Source organism: Barbus barbus (genome assembly GCF_936440315.1).
Source record: "Barbus barbus genome assembly, chromosome: 25".
Taxonomy (NCBI): domain Eukaryota; kingdom Metazoa; phylum Chordata; class Actinopteri; order Cypriniformes; family Cyprinidae; genus Barbus; species Barbus barbus.
The window spans coordinates 5,016,655-5,036,706 of NC_136753.1; the positions used below are offsets into that span (position 1 = coordinate 5,016,655).

At 37.4% G+C, this 20,052-nt stretch overlaps 1 protein-coding gene across 1 annotated transcript in view; it reads left to right on the plus strand.

The window, feature by feature from the left end:
- The first annotated feature begins 609 nt into the window (after nucleotides 1–609).
- LOC306844799 (receptor tyrosine-protein kinase erbB-3-like) overlaps nucleotides 610–20,052 on the plus strand; it is a 28,699-nt gene continuing 9,256 nt past the window's right edge. Inside the window, exons 1-15 of the mRNA XM_079377173.1 lie at nucleotides 610–1,089; nucleotides 11,170–11,321; nucleotides 11,488–11,674; nucleotides 12,436–12,561; nucleotides 13,294–13,356; nucleotides 13,459–13,577; nucleotides 13,683–13,824; nucleotides 13,999–14,112; nucleotides 15,188–15,305; nucleotides 15,524–15,597; nucleotides 15,678–15,768; nucleotides 16,330–16,347; nucleotides 17,304–17,515; nucleotides 19,434–19,566; nucleotides 19,891–19,984. Coding sequence (XP_079233299.1) covers nucleotides 999–1,089; nucleotides 11,170–11,321; nucleotides 11,488–11,674; nucleotides 12,436–12,561; nucleotides 13,294–13,356; nucleotides 13,459–13,577; nucleotides 13,683–13,824; nucleotides 13,999–14,112; nucleotides 15,188–15,305; nucleotides 15,524–15,597; nucleotides 15,678–15,768; nucleotides 16,330–16,347; nucleotides 17,304–17,515; nucleotides 19,434–19,566; nucleotides 19,891–19,984 — 1,734 coding nt within the window. The 5' untranslated portion in view covers nucleotides 610–998. The remainder of the gene's footprint in view (nucleotides 1,090–11,169; nucleotides 11,322–11,487; nucleotides 11,675–12,435; nucleotides 12,562–13,293; nucleotides 13,357–13,458; nucleotides 13,578–13,682; nucleotides 13,825–13,998; nucleotides 14,113–15,187; nucleotides 15,306–15,523; nucleotides 15,598–15,677; nucleotides 15,769–16,329; nucleotides 16,348–17,303; nucleotides 17,516–19,433; nucleotides 19,567–19,890; nucleotides 19,985–20,052) is intronic.

Consider the following 20,052-nt stretch of genomic DNA (forward strand, 5'->3'; position numbering starts at 1 on the left):
ATGGAAAAACATAAATCTATAAATAAAAATATAAGTAATAATAAAATATATTTTTAAATGCATTATTGTGGCAGTTATTTATTATGTCTGAGAGTGATGTGTGCTCTAAACACTTTCTCGTCTCAGAGGTCTGAAGCCATCTGAGCTGAGGCACAAAGTGCTCTTTGTGAGACTGTGAGTCCAGAGCCATCAAAGAAACACTGATAAACTAGTGGACGATACCGGCACACAATGCCAGCCTTGACTTACACACAGTGAGACCCTCACTCCAAGATGACATTATTATCGATACAGCAAAGCCCGGATGTGTGTATATGTGTGTTTGTTCAGGGAGAGAGAGAGGAAGAGAGAGAGCGCGCATCTTGGCACATAAATCTATCACAATCCCGTCGGTGTTTTCAGTGTTGGCTGTGAGGACTGTCGGGAAATTCAGAGCACTCTCTGTCTAATAATGGTCAAGAGTTCACAATCAAGGCTTTATGACTTGTTTACATGTTTGAAATAAATCAGTGCACGAGCTTTGGAATTACAAGGTCGACGTCACCTAGATCAGACCCAATCAGCGTTCAGCATCGTTCACCTGTAACAGGTAACAAACCTCGAGACGGCATTCCTGCGTGCGCGAGCCTTTTCATATTTACAAACCTTTTAACCTCGTCTGTATTCTGGTCGCTTTTCTTCTCAAACTATTGATTGTATTACATTTTTTGTTTAGATTAAAGTGTTTGCTTTAAACTGACGTTTACTGAAGGATTTTATAGTCGATACATTTTCCTGCACCTGACGGAAATGGACTACTTGATATTGTTTTCGTTTGTTCTACACTGAATGCTATATTTGGAACATTTTGGATTAAAACGGGAAGAAGCGAGAGAGAAAAAACCCTAAGAATTTCTGTCAAACGTGGACAAGCCGAAGTGAAGGGAGCATCGTCTCTTCCGCGCTTCTTTGGCCATGAATATTTAACTGACTGACTTCACATTGGGAATATTCTGAGGATGAGGATGATGAAGATGAAAGGAGCTCTTCTGCAGATGCTCGCGCTGTGTCTCGCGCTCCGTTCACCCGCGCACGCTCAGACGGAGGAAGGTAAACATGAAGATAAATCTGTTTTTACTGTATGAACAATGCACCTGTCTGCGACTGGAAAGACATAAGAGAATAGCATAAACATTTGCATTTTAATATTTAGGATGCTAATGCGTTATGCATTTGCTACTTTTATTAAAGTGACACTTTGCATAAATTTCATGCAAGTGTAATAGTAATAATAGTGTAATTTGCATATAAATATTGTCCATATATAGGCTATAATGTAATATAATTTAAAAGTAGTAGCCTTTTTTAGAAACAGCTCCACAAATCTGTAACAACATGTGTTTTTAAGACCCTTACACAATATACATCCCAAAATAGTGATGTTGCTGTCAGTAGCTAATGCATTCAGAAAACCTGTTCCTGCACCATTGTGTCTAAGCGCGATATGTTTGTTTATCTAACTGTGAGTGTATAAAAGGAGAGATTTGTTCCTGTACTAAATCAGTGCTCAGTTCAAATAACAAGTGACTCAACCCGTAGATTTTGTTAAACCTGTTCCCTGACTCAACGGCTGTCTTCTGAAAAGAAAGAATCACAGAGGAGTTTGAACTTGTGATGCCAACTACATTTACCTACTTGTACTGAATCTCATTAATGTTCGCTAGAATATTGTCTTGTTGTTTAGTTGTCTATTTTTTGGTTTTGTCTGCACACAGATCAACTGTGGCCTTATTCAAAGAGCATCCCATTTTTAAAAATAGTGGTCAATAGATGTTTAAATGTATGTTTTTATAGTAAATTCCACCCAAATCTTGAATATTGGATTGCATACAGTATTTTGTAAATTGCGTATGTCACATAATTTGTACTTGCTAGTGAGTAATTATCAGATTCAGGAAGTATCATGAAGAAAATACTAGACAACACAAGGAAAACAATCTGTTTTGGCTCACAGAGTGAGATGTGATTTGATGCATTGGTTGATCTTTGGCCTCTGCAGTAGTGTTGACTAAGAAGGGTGGAGCACAATGGCATGCACAACAACAGGTGTGTAGTCCAGGTGATCTGGCAACAGGTTAAACTACTGGACAGAGTCACATAATACCACATCATCTCTCAGACCAATCTGATTTGACTGCGACCCCCTGAATAGAATCCCTTACAAATCAAGCATTTCTTTATTTCTTTCATGACAACTCCTAGAGAGTTTTAGCATGGTAATGTGCATGGCAATGTGAATGTGTTTGGTCTTGGTGGAATAGATCTGCTTTGCTGCTGTGGCAGAAAAAGTACCTAGATTTGCTACTGCCAGTCCATCCACAGACATGCTGCTGTGAGCATGTAGGAAATACTGCTGCTACACATATAACACACATGAAATAACCCCAATACATAGCGTACATAAAAGTACCCCATTGCAGATCTATACAGGTGGATCTGGGGGAGGTGGAGGGTTTCTGATGTGCGCTTCAACTGCTACAGCAAGCACTAACCAAATATTTGAATGTTGAGCAGCAAGCTCATTGGCTGCACATGCAATTAAAACGGCTGTAGTAATGATGTGATTCTATCAGATGAGTTAGAACCTATTGGCCTAGAGTTTCATGGTAGAACTTTGTATTTATGTTGTAAATAACTAAAATGGTGTGGGAGATTGCATCTAAATGAACATTAAATATACAGTAAATATCCAAAAATCCATATTTCTCATTTTGCGTATATTTAAGGCTTGTATCACAGAAAACAAATGTTTTAAAATCTGAAATAGTCCTTTCTGATCCGAATGTCAATTAAATGGATAGTTTACCCAAACCTACAATTTTTAACAGTGTAAGGATTTCTTCTTTTTCCTTGTAATCACAATAAATGTTAACTGTTGGTTTTCAAGCTTAAAAAAGGTTGCCTTAAAAGTATCATAAAAGTATTACATATAACCCATGCACTATATTCCAAGTCTGCTAATGCGTATAGACTGAAATTGAATTTGTTATTCAGTGAAATCTTGGAGTATGTCTATCCCAGCTCTTTTTGGTGTGTCCTTTAAAGAGTTAAGGAAAAAAAACAACGTCGGATTCATGAATGCGTCACTCTTCTGAGTCAGATCTTTTCAATGAATTGGTTAGACTCAAATCATAGTTTGCATAGATTGCACTTTATGAATCACACTGAAATTATTCTTGTTAATTGTGATTGTGTTTTGGTCTCAGTGCTTTACAGCTCAAGGGATGATTATCAGTGAAAAAAAACTGTAGCTTTGGTTTTCTATAAAAAAAATCTCCTTTTGTGTTTCATGGAAGAGTTATTTAGAACAACATGAGGGTTAGTAAGGACTTAAATACACTATACAATCTTTAAAATCAGAATAGACATCATCATGGCGATTTGTAATTTGTTACAGAGAATTGGACATCATAGAGTAAACAACTGAGGCTCGCACACTGCCAGTCTTTCAGGTTGTTCCAATCACAACAAATTCACACATAAACAACATGTGCCTCACTGCTGGGGGACATGTGTTAGATGAAATATGTGTTCTAAAATAATCTCAAAATATCAAGCTTATTTGATATCCTACAAATGAATGGAATGATAGTGTGATTCTAAAAAAGCTCATATTCAAGCCATAAGTAATGACAGAATTAAAAAATTTTTTGACAACTATTCCTTTAAATGCATTTACTGTAAGTGTGACTTCTGCTGGCATCAGTAGGTAAAGATTTGCAATGTCATTACTAATAACATTTATAATTACCTTACCTTACCTCTCAGATAGGTTCTTCAAGGTATCTTGGAGAGGTGAGGTATCCAAGTCGCAACATCTAGCTACTGGGGTGCCTCAGGGCTCAGTTCTTGGACCACTTCTCTTCTCTGTCTACATGGCATCACTAGGTTCTGTCATTCAGAAACATGGCTTTTTATATCACTGCTATGCTGAAGACACTTAACTCTACCTGTCTGATGATCTGACGATAGCAGCTCACATCTCAGCATCCTTCAGCTCAACCCAGCTAAGACAGAACTGCTTGTAGTTTCAGCAAACCCTTCACTTCATCACTATTTCACCTTCCAGTTAGGCTCATCAACCATAACTCCTTCAAAAACAGTCAGAAACCTTGGAGTTGTGATTGATGATAAGCTGAATTTCTCAGACCACATTGCTAAAACTGCCCGGTCCTGCAGATTTGCTTTATACAATATTTGGAAGATCAGGACCTTTCTTTCGAACCATGCAACACAACTCCTTGTTCAAGCTCTTGTTCTGTCCAGACTGGACTATTGCAATGCTCTCTTGGCAGGTCTTGCTTCTTGCTTCAGACTGCTTCTATTGTCCTCATTTGTAAGACACTTTGGATAAAAGCATCTGCTAAATGACTAAATATAAATGTATAATTTCTCTGCTAGGCATTTTTATGTTTGCCGATGTCATACTGAACAGTGCAATATTTTAATCTAGATAGAGGAATAACGTTGGAATGTTTCTATCTATTCTGGTGTACAGAATGTACTATATTAACATAAGTTCCCTATCGATACTTCACTCGTACTGCGTTGCTAGACGCTATGGGAAAACTCCTTTTTCTCCAAGGACTGAAGACTTTTTCAATCACGCAGTGTGACTGCACGGCCATTGGTTCATGCAGTAAATAAAAACGAACCAATGGCTCGTCAGCGGCGCTGCACGAGCCTATGGCGGCAAAGCCCGAAAGAGCCCGCCAGAAAGGGCAGGGCCATCTGGCTATATAAGCAGGCGCTTCCCATAGGAAATCAGATAAATTCTCCTTCAGCGACGACGATCATCCCTTCTCTGACAGTCAGGACTGAAGACGCTCGCCGTAGAAACGTTTGGTTTACAGAAGGAAGGTTGTTACGACGAAAGCCTCCAACACATATTGGGGGGGCTCTGTGCGATGGCAAACCGACCTTCGGCTCCTGGACGGACGCGGAAGGATAGCTACACACCAACTGCCTCGAAATGACAACAGTATGTCAAGCTCTTCAGTTCTTTCTGCCAGTCCTGATAGGACACCACGTGCTAGTCTGTTCAGACAGCATGACAGTGGTGTCATACATAAACCGCCAGGGCGGGCTCACCTCGAAATGCCTCTCTGCGCCTCCAAAGACAACTCTCACTGCCAAATTTACTTTTCGAAGAGCGAGGACGTGTTTCGAAGAGCGAGGACCCCTCACAGTCCCTGCATGGGACTTGCCCACGGTCCTGAGAGCCCTCAAAGGCGCCCCCTTTAAGCCACTACAATCTGCAAGCTTAAAAACACTGTCGCTAAAGACCGCTCTGCTGCTGGCGCTAGCATCGGTGAAGCGAGTAGGTGACTTGCTGGTTCTCTCTCTGTAAACCCTGCCTGTCTTGAGTTTGGGCCTAACGACTCTAAGGTCATCCTAAAGCCAAGACATAGTTATGACCCTAAAGCCCGGCTCACACTGTGCGATTTTGGCCACGATTTGGTCGTCTGAGACAAATTTTGAAAATCCTAAAATCCTAAAAGATTCCTATAATCCTAGGCTAAAATCGGTTGTCTAGATCACTGGTTTGACATGTTCACCGACAGCCGATTAATGGCCGTTGCGATCAATTTTTTTCCTTCGATTAAATTCTGGCAGTGTCAGAAGATTTCAGACACTTTCCTGCAGTGTGACATCTCCTACGACGACCGTCAAACCAAGAACCAATAGGAGCACTGAACTTGATGACGCAATTAGCGCGACAACTTCAAACCATTCATTATTTGTAAAAACAATATATGTACAAAGTAAAGTTTACTTAAAGTTTATTTATTAAGGGGCAGGATGTTTAAACTCGAATAACAAAATCACCTCAAGTTCGCTCTGTAGAACTGGAAGTCCATAAAGTCCTCTTTTGCCCAGCCATGACTTGCTCCACACACGTCGTCTTTTTCTTTCCTTTTTTCTTTTTCTTTTTTTACATCAAGGCATGTAATTAATAAAACTAACGCTACACGTTGCTGTTGTTTGCTAGCTACCATTATAGCAAGAGAACGCGGGTCACGTATTGATGACGTAAAACTCCGGACAAGTCTTCTTGAGTACGTCCGTTTTTGTAAAAAAAAAAAAAAAAAGTAAGTCCGTTTTTGTCGCGTCTTCACTGTCGTACAGTCTGACATTAAGACAACTGAGATCCTACAGTCTGACATGGGGATCATGTTCGTACAGTGTGACAAGCAACAATCGCAAAAGACTATTAAAAATCGCACAGTGTGAGCCCGGCTTAAGGCGCTCTACATTCCGTTTAGGGCCCAGGTTATTACACTCTCTGCGCTCCCCCCTTCTGAAGAGGACCGGGAGTTTAACCTTCTCTGCCCGGTCAGGGCATTGAGAACTTGCATCGAGCGTTCCGTGCCCTTTTGGCAATCGGAACAACTCTTTGTCTGCTTTGGTGGCCGCACCAAAGGGTCTCCGGTCACAAAGCACAGGATATCTCGATGGTTAGTTGACGCTATTGCACTAGAATACTCCTCCCTGGGCCTCCAGAGCCCCATTGGAGTGAGACCCCATTCCACTAGAGGCGTGGCCTCTTCCTGGGCGTGGTCTAGTGGTGTGTCCATGGCAGACATTTGTGCAGCGGCCGGCTGGGCCTCGCGTCCACGTTTGCCAGGTTCTATAACTTGGATGTCCCGGCCTTACAGGCTCTGGTTCTCTCTGCTTAAAGGGCACAAACCTATATTAAGTGGTCCCTTGAGGCATTGCCTGATGCTTCAAGAACACTCTTAGCCCCATTCTTGGTGCTGAGGCTGTACTTATGACCGTTGAAACGATATCTAGGCTGGACTGACCTCTAGGAGCTCAGTCCTCATGCCTCCTGCAGGATTCTTCCTGCTCATAATTGGTCCGTTCGTTTTTATTTACTGCACGAACCAATGGCCGTGCAGTCACACTGCGTGATTTGAAAAAGTCTTCAGTCCTCGGAGAAAAGGGAGTTTTCCCATAGCGGCTAGCGACGCAGTACTCATTCCCTTATCTCAGGGAACCGAGGTTACGTTAGTAAAAGAGTACGTTTTCCATGGTGGCAGACTGCCATTGTCATGTTATTTCACAATGAGCTGCTGCAGAACATATACAAAAAACAGAAACATTGCATATTCAAGGAACACCTGTTCTAACCATGTTTGTTAGAAATGAATACAGTACATGTCTTATTTTAGTATGCAACATGTGAATGCATAGTTTTCAGTTGACTATTGCACTTGAGTCATACAAAAAATATCAAATGTCCCGTGAAGATTACGGCAGTTGTCGACCTTTTGGCATTGTCGTGAAGTGTTCTGAGTGGAGTTTGAAGACGTCAGTATGAGTAGTACAGTGTGTGTTAAAGGCTCCCACACACATACTAAAGGCCGCTTCTCCTGGAGAGCTGAATAGATGATTCACAAGCACAGTGTGTGTAGCCTCTCTGTTTCTGCTGTCGCCTCCACATTCATTGTACATTCATTTATGGAAATACTCAGTTTTGAGCACTGCCAAACTCTTGGTTTACGTCAAAGGATCATTTGAGTGAGCAGTGAACATTTAGGCCCAAATGTTAAAAAAAAAAACCTTCAATCTTAATATGGAACCTACTGAACCTTTCATTATAAGATAATAAATGGATGCCACAGTGTTTTAGTAAAAATATTTGTTAAATTGCATTTAAAAAATACTTTGAAGGTGAAATGTGTCATTTCAGTTCTGTGCCACCAAATGACAACAAATAAAATCACTGTTTTCAAACAGGTTTTCAAACACTGTACCACATTTTAATATTAATTATTAGATTAACATTAGTTATTTGCAGTAGTTAAATGATGCATATTTCTTAAAGTTAATTTTTACGTTTACTAATACATTATACTGTATATTTTAACATTAGTTAATACACTGTGAACACAACTGTATTTTTATTGCCTAACATTAACAAATTTAAATAAATGATTTAGAAATATATATTGTTTACAGTTAGTTCGTGTTAAAGAATGCATTAACTAATTAACAAACAACTTGTTGGAAAGTGTTGGCCAATATTTTGATAGAACCATAGTGTTTACACTTTTCATAGATATAAACCTATGACTGACATTCTTATAGCATAGTAAGATGGGATACTTTTTTTTAAAAGTTTTTATATATATAAATGAAATAAAATAAGATGTATAAATTTTTTATTTATTTATTTATTTTATTTTTTCATATTGCATGCACACCTACTCACACACAAAAACATGCGTCTGATAAACCAAAATAATTCCTTCCCTTGCCTGGGGAAAAGGAGTAACCTGTAACTTTTAATGGCTTTTAGGTGCAAAACAAAGTCATTTAAGCTATGCATGGTTCCTGTGTATGTGTATGTGTGTGTGTGTGTGTGTGTGTGTGCATGCCTGTGTGTTGTGTGTTAGCTGACCCTTTAATGACAATAAATGATTCAGACATTTAGATGTAGATTTATGTGTATTTATGCCTGTGAGAACCAATCAGTCGGGTTTGGATAATCTCTTTGTGACTGTGGCCAAGTTTCTGTTTACCAGGCAGGTAAGCCCTGTCTATTGTGTGCCGCTTTAGACCTCCCCTGGCTTTTGTTTCTCGTACCTGTGATGTGAACCTGATAGTTGAACCTAGCGTGTGTATTTTGTGAGCGTTTGTTTGAGTGTTGGCGGTTCCTACACTTGTTTTCGCGCTCTGGTTGAATGGGAGCATTGTATCGTGGTCTACTCACTTGAGTGCACACACTGAGGGCCATTCACATTAACACATTCATGCTTTTAGAACAGCAGAATTTTAACGTTTTTTCAAACTTTTTTAAAAATTCATACTTCTATTAAAAGGATAGCTCACCAAAAAATTTAAATTCTGTCATTCACTCACCCTCAAGTTCTAAATATGTCTGCTTGGTTTCATTTTTAGGTGAACACATTCCTTTTAATGTGGCATCTTAAAAACACAGAATTCATGAGGTACAATGTCAAAGACATGCATCTAGTGCATATTTGCAAAAAAAAATTAAAAAGAGAAAAGGCAAAGGTACTGGTATAATATTCTGCCAGGACTTTTTAAATAAACTTTACACTTAAGTGGCCTTCTATTTTATAAATATTATATTTTCTGCAAGTACAGTTTTTAAAAACTAATTCTTGTAATGCGTATTTGAAGTACACTACAAGTGCGCATTTAATACAATAAGGTGCACTTCTGTTTCACAAGGAGAGTTATGATATGAGACTTGTAGTTGTTTGTTTTAGGGCTCCTCTTCTTAGGAACATTACAGGAGGAATGCAGTGTTGCTGCTTCCATTTAATCGCTTCTGTGAGCTTAAACCTACAGGACAATTCCAACGCTCAGAGGTTGCTATTTCATTACGCGAGCTTGCAGTTCTGTTTCAAGTAGCCACTTTTTAGGTATCTCTGGTCAAATGTCTGAAGTAGCCTAAATTTAACAAATGAGGCATGTGCTAACATACAGTATACAGGGTTAAACGAAATAAAATGAATGTGACAGCATAACTCAGATGTTATGTTTCATATTGAAATCTCAGACTTTTAATTAGATTCTTTGTTGGGTGTGATTATACTGGGGTCTTTTTCCTCAAGAGAAGAATCTAAGCAGGCAAAAGTTCAATACTTCTGGTTTAACTGATGGTTTGAAGCCATTTTTTTTTTTTTTTTTTTTTTTTTTGACGTAACTGGCCTTACCTGTCCCATTGTGGGCCATAACACCCTAAAGGTCAACTCCAGATCTTATCAGTTCAAGTTCTCAGTACACGTATCTAGTATGGGAACTGTGTATGTGATAAAGGCAAGACTGTATTTGTTTAGCATGTACCAAGTAGAAAGAGTAAGTGATGTGTTTTTCAGTTCTTTTGCATGAAATGAAGAGAAGCATTGCTCTATTTATGAGAACAGAATTCTATACCTGCCATTGTGTGATTCTTATGCTCTTTTTAACCTGCATTCTGATCCTAATGGGTCATCAATGGACCACATTCTCAGAAGAACTCTGTTTCTTTGAATTTGAATCTGCAAAGGCTCCTGCGGGCATTTCTGAGTGCCTCAAAGTATTAATGGGAATATTCTTCTCCTGGACTCCCACCCTCAGTAATGGCTTATTTTGACCGTGGCAAATTTGAACCAAGGGCAAAATTTGAAATGCAAAACAGCTTCACCTCAAACTACCGTAGGCCTCTATTACCTTTCATTTTGCCTTCCTGATGTAACTACATAAACAACAATGCAAGAAAAACATCAACAGCTCTATCTGTGGTATCATCGGCTGATGCTCAGTTTGAGATTTCCTTTGCTTCATAATGTGCAGTCAGTGGGCCATTATTATATATAATGACCCCTGTCAAGTTATTTTTGTGATATTAAACAATTGCTGGTCATTATCCTAGTAATTACAAAGCTTCTTACTACATAAATATATAAATGGGCATGAAATATTAAATATTAGCTGAGATTGTGATATAATCAGATGATACATCTTTTTAGATTTTTTTGCATTAAATATGGCATAATGTGCATTCAGTCTGTAATTACTGTGAATAATGACCCCTGTTGAATTATTTTTTGCTAATATACAATTGCTGGTCATTATTGCACTAATATAAATAGCCATGAAATATTAAATATTAACAGAAAACACTGAGTAATATGATAGATTATATATTGTAGCAGTCATTATACAAAAATATTTGAAAAAATTTTTTTTGGAAAGGATTTAATAGTTTCATTAAATTGATAAAGTGATAGTAAAGAAATGTATATTGTTAAAAATTATATTTCAAATAATGTAGGCCTATCAGGGTTTCGATGAAAATATTATACAATATTTCTTGAAATATCAGCATGTTAGAGTGATTTCTGAAGGATCATGTGGCATTAAAGACTGGAGTAATGATGCTGAAAATTCAGCTTTGACATTTCAGGAATAAATGACATTTTAAAATTTATGAAAATGGAACACAGTTAATTATAATAATATTTCACAATTTTACTATATTCTTGATCAAATAAATGCATCTTGGTGAACATAACAGCATCGTTCAAAAACTTGAACAATTCCCCACTTTTAAATAGTTGCGCATTTGTTTTTCATTACAGTAAATTCTCTCTTTCTCTCTCTCGCTTACAGTGTGTACAGGCACGCAGAACTCGCTGAGTGTGACAGGAAGCTCTGAGGTCCAGTACAAGCTTATGAAGGAGATGTACACGGGCTGTAAGATTGTCATAGGAAACCTGGAGATCACACAGATGGAGCACAACCGCGATTTCTCATTCCTACAGGTGAGGAAAATAGACCAAGTTTGTAGAATCTAAAGGATGTAACAAGAGATCAGGCCACTGAATAAAGCAAGTGTGCATGAGCTCACACCAGATTCATTTGTGTGGGCTCATGTCTGCGTCTGTCATGTTTCATTTGATGACCGTGTAACCCAACTCCTCTTCTCAGTCTATCCGTGAGGTAACGGGCTACATCCTCATCGCCATAAACCAGTTCAGACGTTTACCGCTGGAACAGCTGCGAGTCATCCGAGGGACGTCTCTGTACGAAGATCGCTTCGCTCTCGCCGTCCTCGTCAACTATCAGAAAGATGGAGTGTACGGACTAAAGGAGCTGGGCCTCACACACTTGACAGGTGCGCTCACACATACGTGACAGGTGACACATTCTCACCCACAGAAAACACGTACTGTCAAAACGCCCCATGAATTTTCTATGGCAACAAGACTCTCTGGAGGGTGTGGTGTGGAAGAGTGAGTCAACGGACAGAAAAATATTTTTATGTGTGTGTGGTTTATTAAAGGATTTCACCCACAACTGCATTCTCTTCATTCTCGCAAACCCCAACTTGAACCGACACATACTTGTGACTGCCTTTATAGATCGTATATTCTTCATCACGATAAATTCCAGGATATTGACGTTAGATGTCTACAGTTAGGCTCGAGCATGTCCCAACCTGCTTCAGCAAACACCACACTTCTAATGTGAAATACAATCCATGTTGTCTTTCCATTGTGTGACTCATGTTTGTCATTTTTTCTATTGCCCTTCCTTTAACCTCTTACTACTTTCATTGTGACTCAATGTGTGGAATCAATATGAATGTTCAAATCTGAACACTGAATATAATGCATCTTTATTAGTAACGTTTGATTACTCTTAGCAATCACCTAACAAATCCATAGCAAACATTCACAACACCCTTGTTTTGTGGCATTTTAGGAAAAAGTCCTAGAAGAAAAATATTTGTAAAATCTCTGTGTTTATATATATATATTATATTATATATATATATATATATATATATATATATATATGTTTTCGAGTTCTACCATTATGTCTTTGCTCTTATCTTAGTACTTCAATATTTCTCATATTTCTCATGATCTGCAGAGATCCTGGAGGGTGGAGTGCAGATCATCCAGAATAAATTCTTGAGCTATGCGCCGCAGATCAACTGGCTAGACATTGTGAAAGACAGTGGGGCAGAAATCATCATCGAAGACAATGGGCCAGAATGTAAGGAGATATAAAACATTACAATATGTAATATAATATATGTTAATATACCTTTCCAAAAATTTGGGATTGGTAACTTTTTACTAATTAGATTTTTTTTACTGTTTTTTGAAAGATGTTTCTTATGCTCTGCAAGGCTGCATTTATTTGGTTAAAAAACAGTAAAAGCAATAATATTGTAAAATATTATTACAATTTAAAATAAATGTTTTCTATTTATGTATAAAATGTAATTTATTCATATGATGGTATAAAGCTGATTTTTGAGCATCATTACTCCAGTCTTCAGAAGATTTGCTTATTTGCTGCTCAAGAAGCATATTAGTGATGAAAAGTAGTTTTTGCTGCTTAATATTTTTGTGGAAACCCTGATACATTTTATTTTTCAAGATTCTTTGATGAATAGACCTTTCAGAATTACAGCATTCATCAGAATTTTATTGTAACATTATACATTTCTTTGCTGCCACATTTGGCAGCAAATAAAGTAAAGTAAATTAAAATTAATTTCTTCACAAAAAAATCTTACTGACCACAGACTTTGGAATGGTAGTGTATAACGAATAAACTATTTTTATATAAATATTTATAATACATTTTACCGTTCACCGTTTTATATATGTAGTTGAAGATTTACTTATGATATTAATTTTAAATGTTTTGCCAAATAGATCTTTACTTTGGCTGATGATCTTATGGGAATATATAAATTATAGTGCATTTTCTGTTTAGTTCCCTGTCATGAGTTTTGTGGAGGTCAGTGTTGGGGTCCAGGATATGACTCTTGTCAAACCTGTAAGTCCTTGGAAACTCACACACACGCATGTTGTTCATCTTCTGTGTCAAACACACACACACACATATACACTACTCACTATGTTTCTCTCCCATTCTCAGTGACTAAGACGGTGTGCGCACCACAGTGCAACGCCCGCTGTTTTGGCCGCAGCCCGAGCGAGTGTTGTCACATAGAGTGTGCCGGGGGCTGCACCGGGCCGCTCGACACCAACTGCTTTGTATGTTCAACAAACTTACACCAGTTCTTGAACGTGTTGCACTAACATACCAGATTCATGAATCAAACATTGCTCGCTGTGACTTGGGTATCTTTGTGTTCACAGGCCTGCAGAAATTTTAACAACTCGGGGTCATGTGTGCCGCAGTGTCCACAGGCTCTCATCTATAATAAAGTGACGTTCAAATTGGAACCAAATCCTAATGCAAAATACCAGTACGGCACGATGTGTGTATCACATTGTCCTAGTAAGTGATTCCTTGGGTTACATGAAGTGCGTTTGTAACATAGCATTGTAGGTTATAATGCCAAAACTGAATATCCCACTCTCCTAATGGGACCTAAATAGGGTTTTTGTGTGGTAATAGTTTGACAATTTGCATACAGTATATACTTATTTGCTCTGTTCTCTTGTACTTCAGCTAACTTTGTTGTAGACGGCAGTTCATGTGTAAGCAGCTGTCCACCAGACAAGATGGAGGTGGATAAAAAAGGGTTGAAAAGATGTGAGCCATGTGGGGGTCTCTGTCCGAAAGGTAACATGCATACTTTGTTTACCCGGTCATCTAAATGGGTGCATACTTCTGTTGTTTTACACTACTGGTCAAAAGTTTGGCATAATTATGATTTTTTTTAAATGTTTTTAAAAGACATCTTTGCTCACTAAGGCTGCATTTATTTAATCAATAAATACAGTAAAATAGAAATATTATTACAATTTAAAACAGCTGTTTTCAATTTTAGTATGTTTTAATATGAAATTTATTCCTGCGATGCAAAGCTAAATTTTTAGCATCATTACTTCAGTCCTCAGTATGTATCGCAGTAAATGTATGAGTTTCCACAAAAACATTAAGCAGAAAAAAACGTTTTCAACATTGGTAATAATAAGAACCATTATTAATAATTGAGCACCAGTAATAATGCACAATAGTTGAACAGCAAATCAGAATTTTAGAATGATCATGAGACACCGAAGACTGGTGTAATGATGCTGAAAATTCAGCTTTGCAGCACAGGAATATATGACATTTTAAAGAAATATGAAAATAGAAAATTGTTCTTTTAAAGTGTAATAATTTTTCACAATATTACTGTTTTTACAGTAGTTTTGATCAAATAAATGCCACCTTGGTGAGCAAAAAACACTTCATTTTAAAAACATGAAAAATTGATTTCAAATTTTTGACCAATAGTGTATGTAGAGCCAACCAAAATTACTTCTGACTAGCTCCAAAAACAAAACCTTTTGCATTTTTAGGAAAAACTCCTATGACTATGAACAATTTACTGATTTTCCTGAATGTAATACTTGTAATGCCATTGTTTGTATATTTACTGTTGTCTTTTTCTTAGTCATTTTCAATATCCACTAAATGTGTCACCGTTGTTTTATTTTTAACCATTTCCAGAAAATGTGCTAAAAATGACAATAAAGTTGTTTTTGACCTTTAATGTACAGTATGCCACTCCTGTATGTCTCCAAAGATGAGCTGCATTGTTATTTGGTGCTTCACTGTTTGTAGAGAAACAAGCACAATCTCCTTCATGTCCATCTTTTGTGTGTTCTCAAGCATAACTGTGTTCTCTCTGTTTTTTGTCTTTGTGCAGCATGTGTTGGCACTGGTACACCTTCCAGACAGACCATAGACTCGCAGAACATCGACAGTTTCATAAACTGCACTAAGATTCAGGGCAGCCTACATTTCCTTATAACAGGAATTAGAGGGTGAGATTTGAGATCATCAACATTTGAGACAATGGTGATTGAATGAGTTCTTTCTCCCCCTCTCTTGTACAAATTGAACTAATAAGAGCATGAAAGGAGTTAAAGAGAGTTTATTTTGTAAAAGTCCACTTGGCCAAAAGTGACCCAAATATAGTTGCAATATGCATTGCATGCTGTTAAGAAATGGTGACCTTTCTGTACCTCTCTTTCCGCTGCAGAGACAGTTACAATAATATCAGTGCTCTCGATCCAAAGAAACTGAAGATCTTCAACACTGTCAGAGAAATAACAGGTGTGTATCTCTGTGTATCTTTGTCATTTATTCAGCCCTCTCTGTACATTATCTAACTCAGTCTTCTGTCTGCTTGACAGACATTCTGAGTATTCAGTCTTGGCCTGAAGAGCTGGAAGATCTTTCTGTCTTCTCAAATCTAGCAACAATACAGGGAAGAACTCTGTACAGGTGAGCAACTTGCCCATCCCTGGTTTGTTAGTCATTTACCTCCTGTCCTGATTTCTTAATGCTTAAATGCATCAGTGTAAACAAAGCATTCATGTTATTAGCAGTGCTTGCACTGTTTGTTCTACAGACATGAATGATACTTTAAATCATCCATGATTGGATTTATCTAGCTGACAATTAAACAGTTAAAAAATCCCTTACGCTTAAGTTGGGACTATATGTAGCATTGGGATCAGATATTATATTAGCTGGCTTTTTTTTTATTTGAACCAGTATGCAATTTAATCAATTTAGTACTATTAATATATTATCGTAGTATTTAATAACATATTACATTTTTATTACATTTTACGTGTTTCTTCGTTTTTATTATTTATTTAGCTTTTTTCCTCAATGCAACATTTCCTTTTTCCTATAAGTTTTGTAAGTTTCTTTGGAAAAGTAAAAAAAAACAAAAAAATAGCCATTATTATAATAAAGATCTAATTTTTGCCTGAGATTTCTAGAAGTTGTGTGACATTCATTATTCATTTTTGTACTGCTTTCTTGTTTTCCCTCCAGAGGAATAAGCAGTAAGAGGTAGGATTGTGTGTTTAGCTTTTAGCTTGTACTCCTTTTTCTCTCTTTGCTCATTCATTCTTTGCTCATTCAGATCTTTAAAATCTCATATTTTGCATTAGTTATTAGTGCTTTACAATCAGCTCAGTGGTGTGGTATTTCTAAGCTTCAGATTGGTGGTTGGGAATCTTGTATGGAAACATTACTGTCGATCATGAAATGTTCATTTATGATGATTTTACCTGATGACCATGAATGAGGCTTTTGAGATGTTATTTGAAATGTATGGCTAGGGTCCTCATTTTTTTAAATTGGTAGCAATTTTAGATTGGGATTTCGAGAGTCTTAACAATCATGGCGATTTCTGATTCGCCACGATTGTTTCACAATGCCAATCTTAAGTCTGGGACAGCCAAAAATCGTGCAGTGTCTCAGGCTTTAAAGTCAACATGAAATTGTGTTCACAACCTATATTAGTTACTTATCTGACATACACTTCTATTCAAAGGTTTGGATTTAATGAGATTTTTATGAACTTTTTCAGTACTTTTACTAAAATTGATCAAAAGTGACAGTAAAGACATTTATAATGTTACAAAAGATTTCTATTTCAAATAATAAATATAAAAATTTCAGTTATTTAAAATTGTAATAATATTTCACAACTTTTACTGGATTTAAAAAATAAATAAATGCAGCCTTGGTAAAAAAACACAAACCTTTAAAATGTAAATCTGAATGAAAATATTCATGCTAAAAAGAATCAAGAATAAACTGAACTCATTAACTGATATTTCTGAATGAAACATATTCAGTGGGACTTGATTTTATCAATTAAGAATCTATCGATTTTTACATTCATCTTCACAATACAGCCTGCAACTTAGTGTCAGTTAATTTCATGTTGACTTGATAGAACCATGTAATTTCATTTGTCTTTTATTTTTCAAATGACCTTTCCACATGTTCTTCTTTAGGGGTTACTCGCTTTTGGTGATGAAGATTCCTACGCTGAAGTCCCTGGGTCTTCGCTCACTGAAACGAATGGGTGACGGAGGCATCTACATCACTGGAAACAAGCAGCTCTGTTATCACCACACTGTGAACTGGACACGTCTGTTCGGGAGCAGCCCTCGGCGCCGCCAGAAACCCCTCGACATCAAAGACAACCACCCACAAGAGCTGTGCAGTGAGTACATGCTGTACTACCACAATGTTTACAATAGACTAGTTATGGGTTGTCTGAACGACTATAGTTTGTCATTAGGGAGTGGTTTAAAAGGGATAGTTCACCCAAAAATGAAAATTGTGTCATTTTTTTACTCACCTCCATGTAATTCCAAACTTCTATTAATTTCTTTCTTCGGTGGAACACAAAAAAATATATTTTGTAAAATGCTGGTCACCAAACAGTTTGGTTTCAGTTCCCACTGACAAAAAATACAATTGAAGTCAGTGAGAACTGTAACTGCTTGATGAGCTTCAAAATATCATCTTTTGCAAATTTGACTTTTTGGGTGGACTATTCCTTTAAAGGGGTCATCGGATGCAAAATTCACTTTTCAAGTTGTTTGAACATAAATGTGTGTTGGAAGTGTGTTTATCATCCTATAAAGATAAAAATCCACCCAGTGTTTTTTTTTAAATCCCTGTTTTAAAATCCCCTTTCTGAAATCAGGCTGTTCTGATGACGTAGTTCTGTACAGGCCGCTCCCACGATAGTTGATTGACAAGGCCGTCTTGCCTTAGACCCGCCCTGAGTGAGCTAAGTGTGGTGTCATCAGTCCACCATTGTATCGACTCCGGTGCAGGGGAAGACAAGAACGGAGTGTCTATTTAGACTAACTGCAAATAGCCCACCTTGTTGGCAAAGGCTATTTACACTAACTCCGCCCACTAACGTGTGATTGGGTTACTCAACACTAAAACAAGACACTTATTTAACATCAGTATCAGTGGTGTAGATGGTAAGGCACATGCTTTTTGACGCGATCGACCCGAGTTCGAGCCCGCCTTTTGCCGAACTTTTTTTCTCCCTTTTCAAATCTCATATCGCATCAGAAAGGCATTTATTTTCAATTAAAATGAAGGAAATCAAAAAGTTGAAAATAAAAGTATCGGGTAAGATTATGTTAGGACGTTAGGTGCAGGGAGGGCTTTATTGTCCCAATAAGGTGGCATCCATTTAATAATTTGAATCAAAATGATAATTTACACTCAATATGTTATTGCATACTGTTTTATAATGTACTACAATACTGAGGTGCAGTTAATAGCCACTATTTGCAAAAAGTAGTATAATTAGTAGAAAATCTTGCCATTTTAATATAGTGTAAATAGAATCTATAGCTATTTGCATTTAGTCTAAATAGCATCTATCGCTATTTACACAAGAATGTCTCCGATTGAGCGATTGAGGTGTTTTGTTGTTGGATGTAATAATGAATAAAGCAGTCGTCATTCACCCCCGACATCTGAGCCGCTGAAGACACAGAGGATTAACGTTACTTTCGCTTTGAAGTGAATGCACCGATCCCCAATCTGCCAAAATGTGTCTACGTTCGCGCAAATCATTCGTGATCCAGCCTCACATAAAAAAAGTTTTTTTTATGAATCTTTGCACATCGCCTTTCCCAATAAAGTGCTAGTTAGCCAGTTTCATGCTAAAGTAAACAGTACTGCCAGTCACTCCACTGAAGAGAGGGGCAGGACAAGCAGAGCTCATTACCATTTAAAGCAACATGGACTAAAAAACAGCTTGCTGAAAACAGAGCTGATTTTAACAGGGTAAAAAAAGGTGGTGTTTAAACTACCATTGAGAAATTTGAACCAAAGTATGTAAAAATGTAAGTATGTAATAAAGACTTTTCATTAAGACCCCAAAGAATCATATCAACTTGTGGAAAATGGGCATCCAATGACCCCTTTAATTCTGATTTAAAGAAATAACTTCTCTTGGAGAGGGTTCCAGCATAGAAGTCCTCTGGAATATTTCGCTTATTAAATGTGAAAGAACATGAAAACATTCTAAAAATATTAAAGATAAAAAATATCATTATTCGTTATTGCAAATTAACAATGTATTCATCATTGCTGTGTGTTTGTAGTTGAAGAAGGGCACATGTGTGATCCCCTGTGTTCATCTGAGGGCTGCTGGGGTCCGGGACCCGATCAATGTGTGTCTTGCAAAAACTACAGCAGAGGAGGAACATGTGTACCACAATGCAACTTCCTGTCAGGGTCAGTATAGGACATTATTTATTTATTTATTTATTTTACATGCATCATCATTGTAGTTACATTTGCTGCAATCGATTATGGAAAAAAAATATATTATTAAGTGTGTGTGTGTGTGTACTTGTCCTGTGGTCCCCACAGGACAAGTGTGTGTACCGGCCTGTGGTCCCCACAAGGGAAACAAATTATTAAAAATAGTAAATGACATTTATCTGAAAGTGTAACAATGCAAACAGATAAGGAAAACATATATTGAATGATTTAGTACTGTGAGAACTACTAGAAGAGATTTCTGGACCCCTGAATGATCTCTTTTGCTCTCTATAGTGAAAAACGAGAGTTTGCCGGACCTAAACGAGAGTGTATGCCGTGTCACCAGGAGTGTGCGGTGCAGGACGGCAAACACACCTGCACAGGACCGGTGTGTAATCTATTGTTCTCTGATAGAATGCCATTCACTGTTTGCACAGATTGTTTGATTTATTAAAT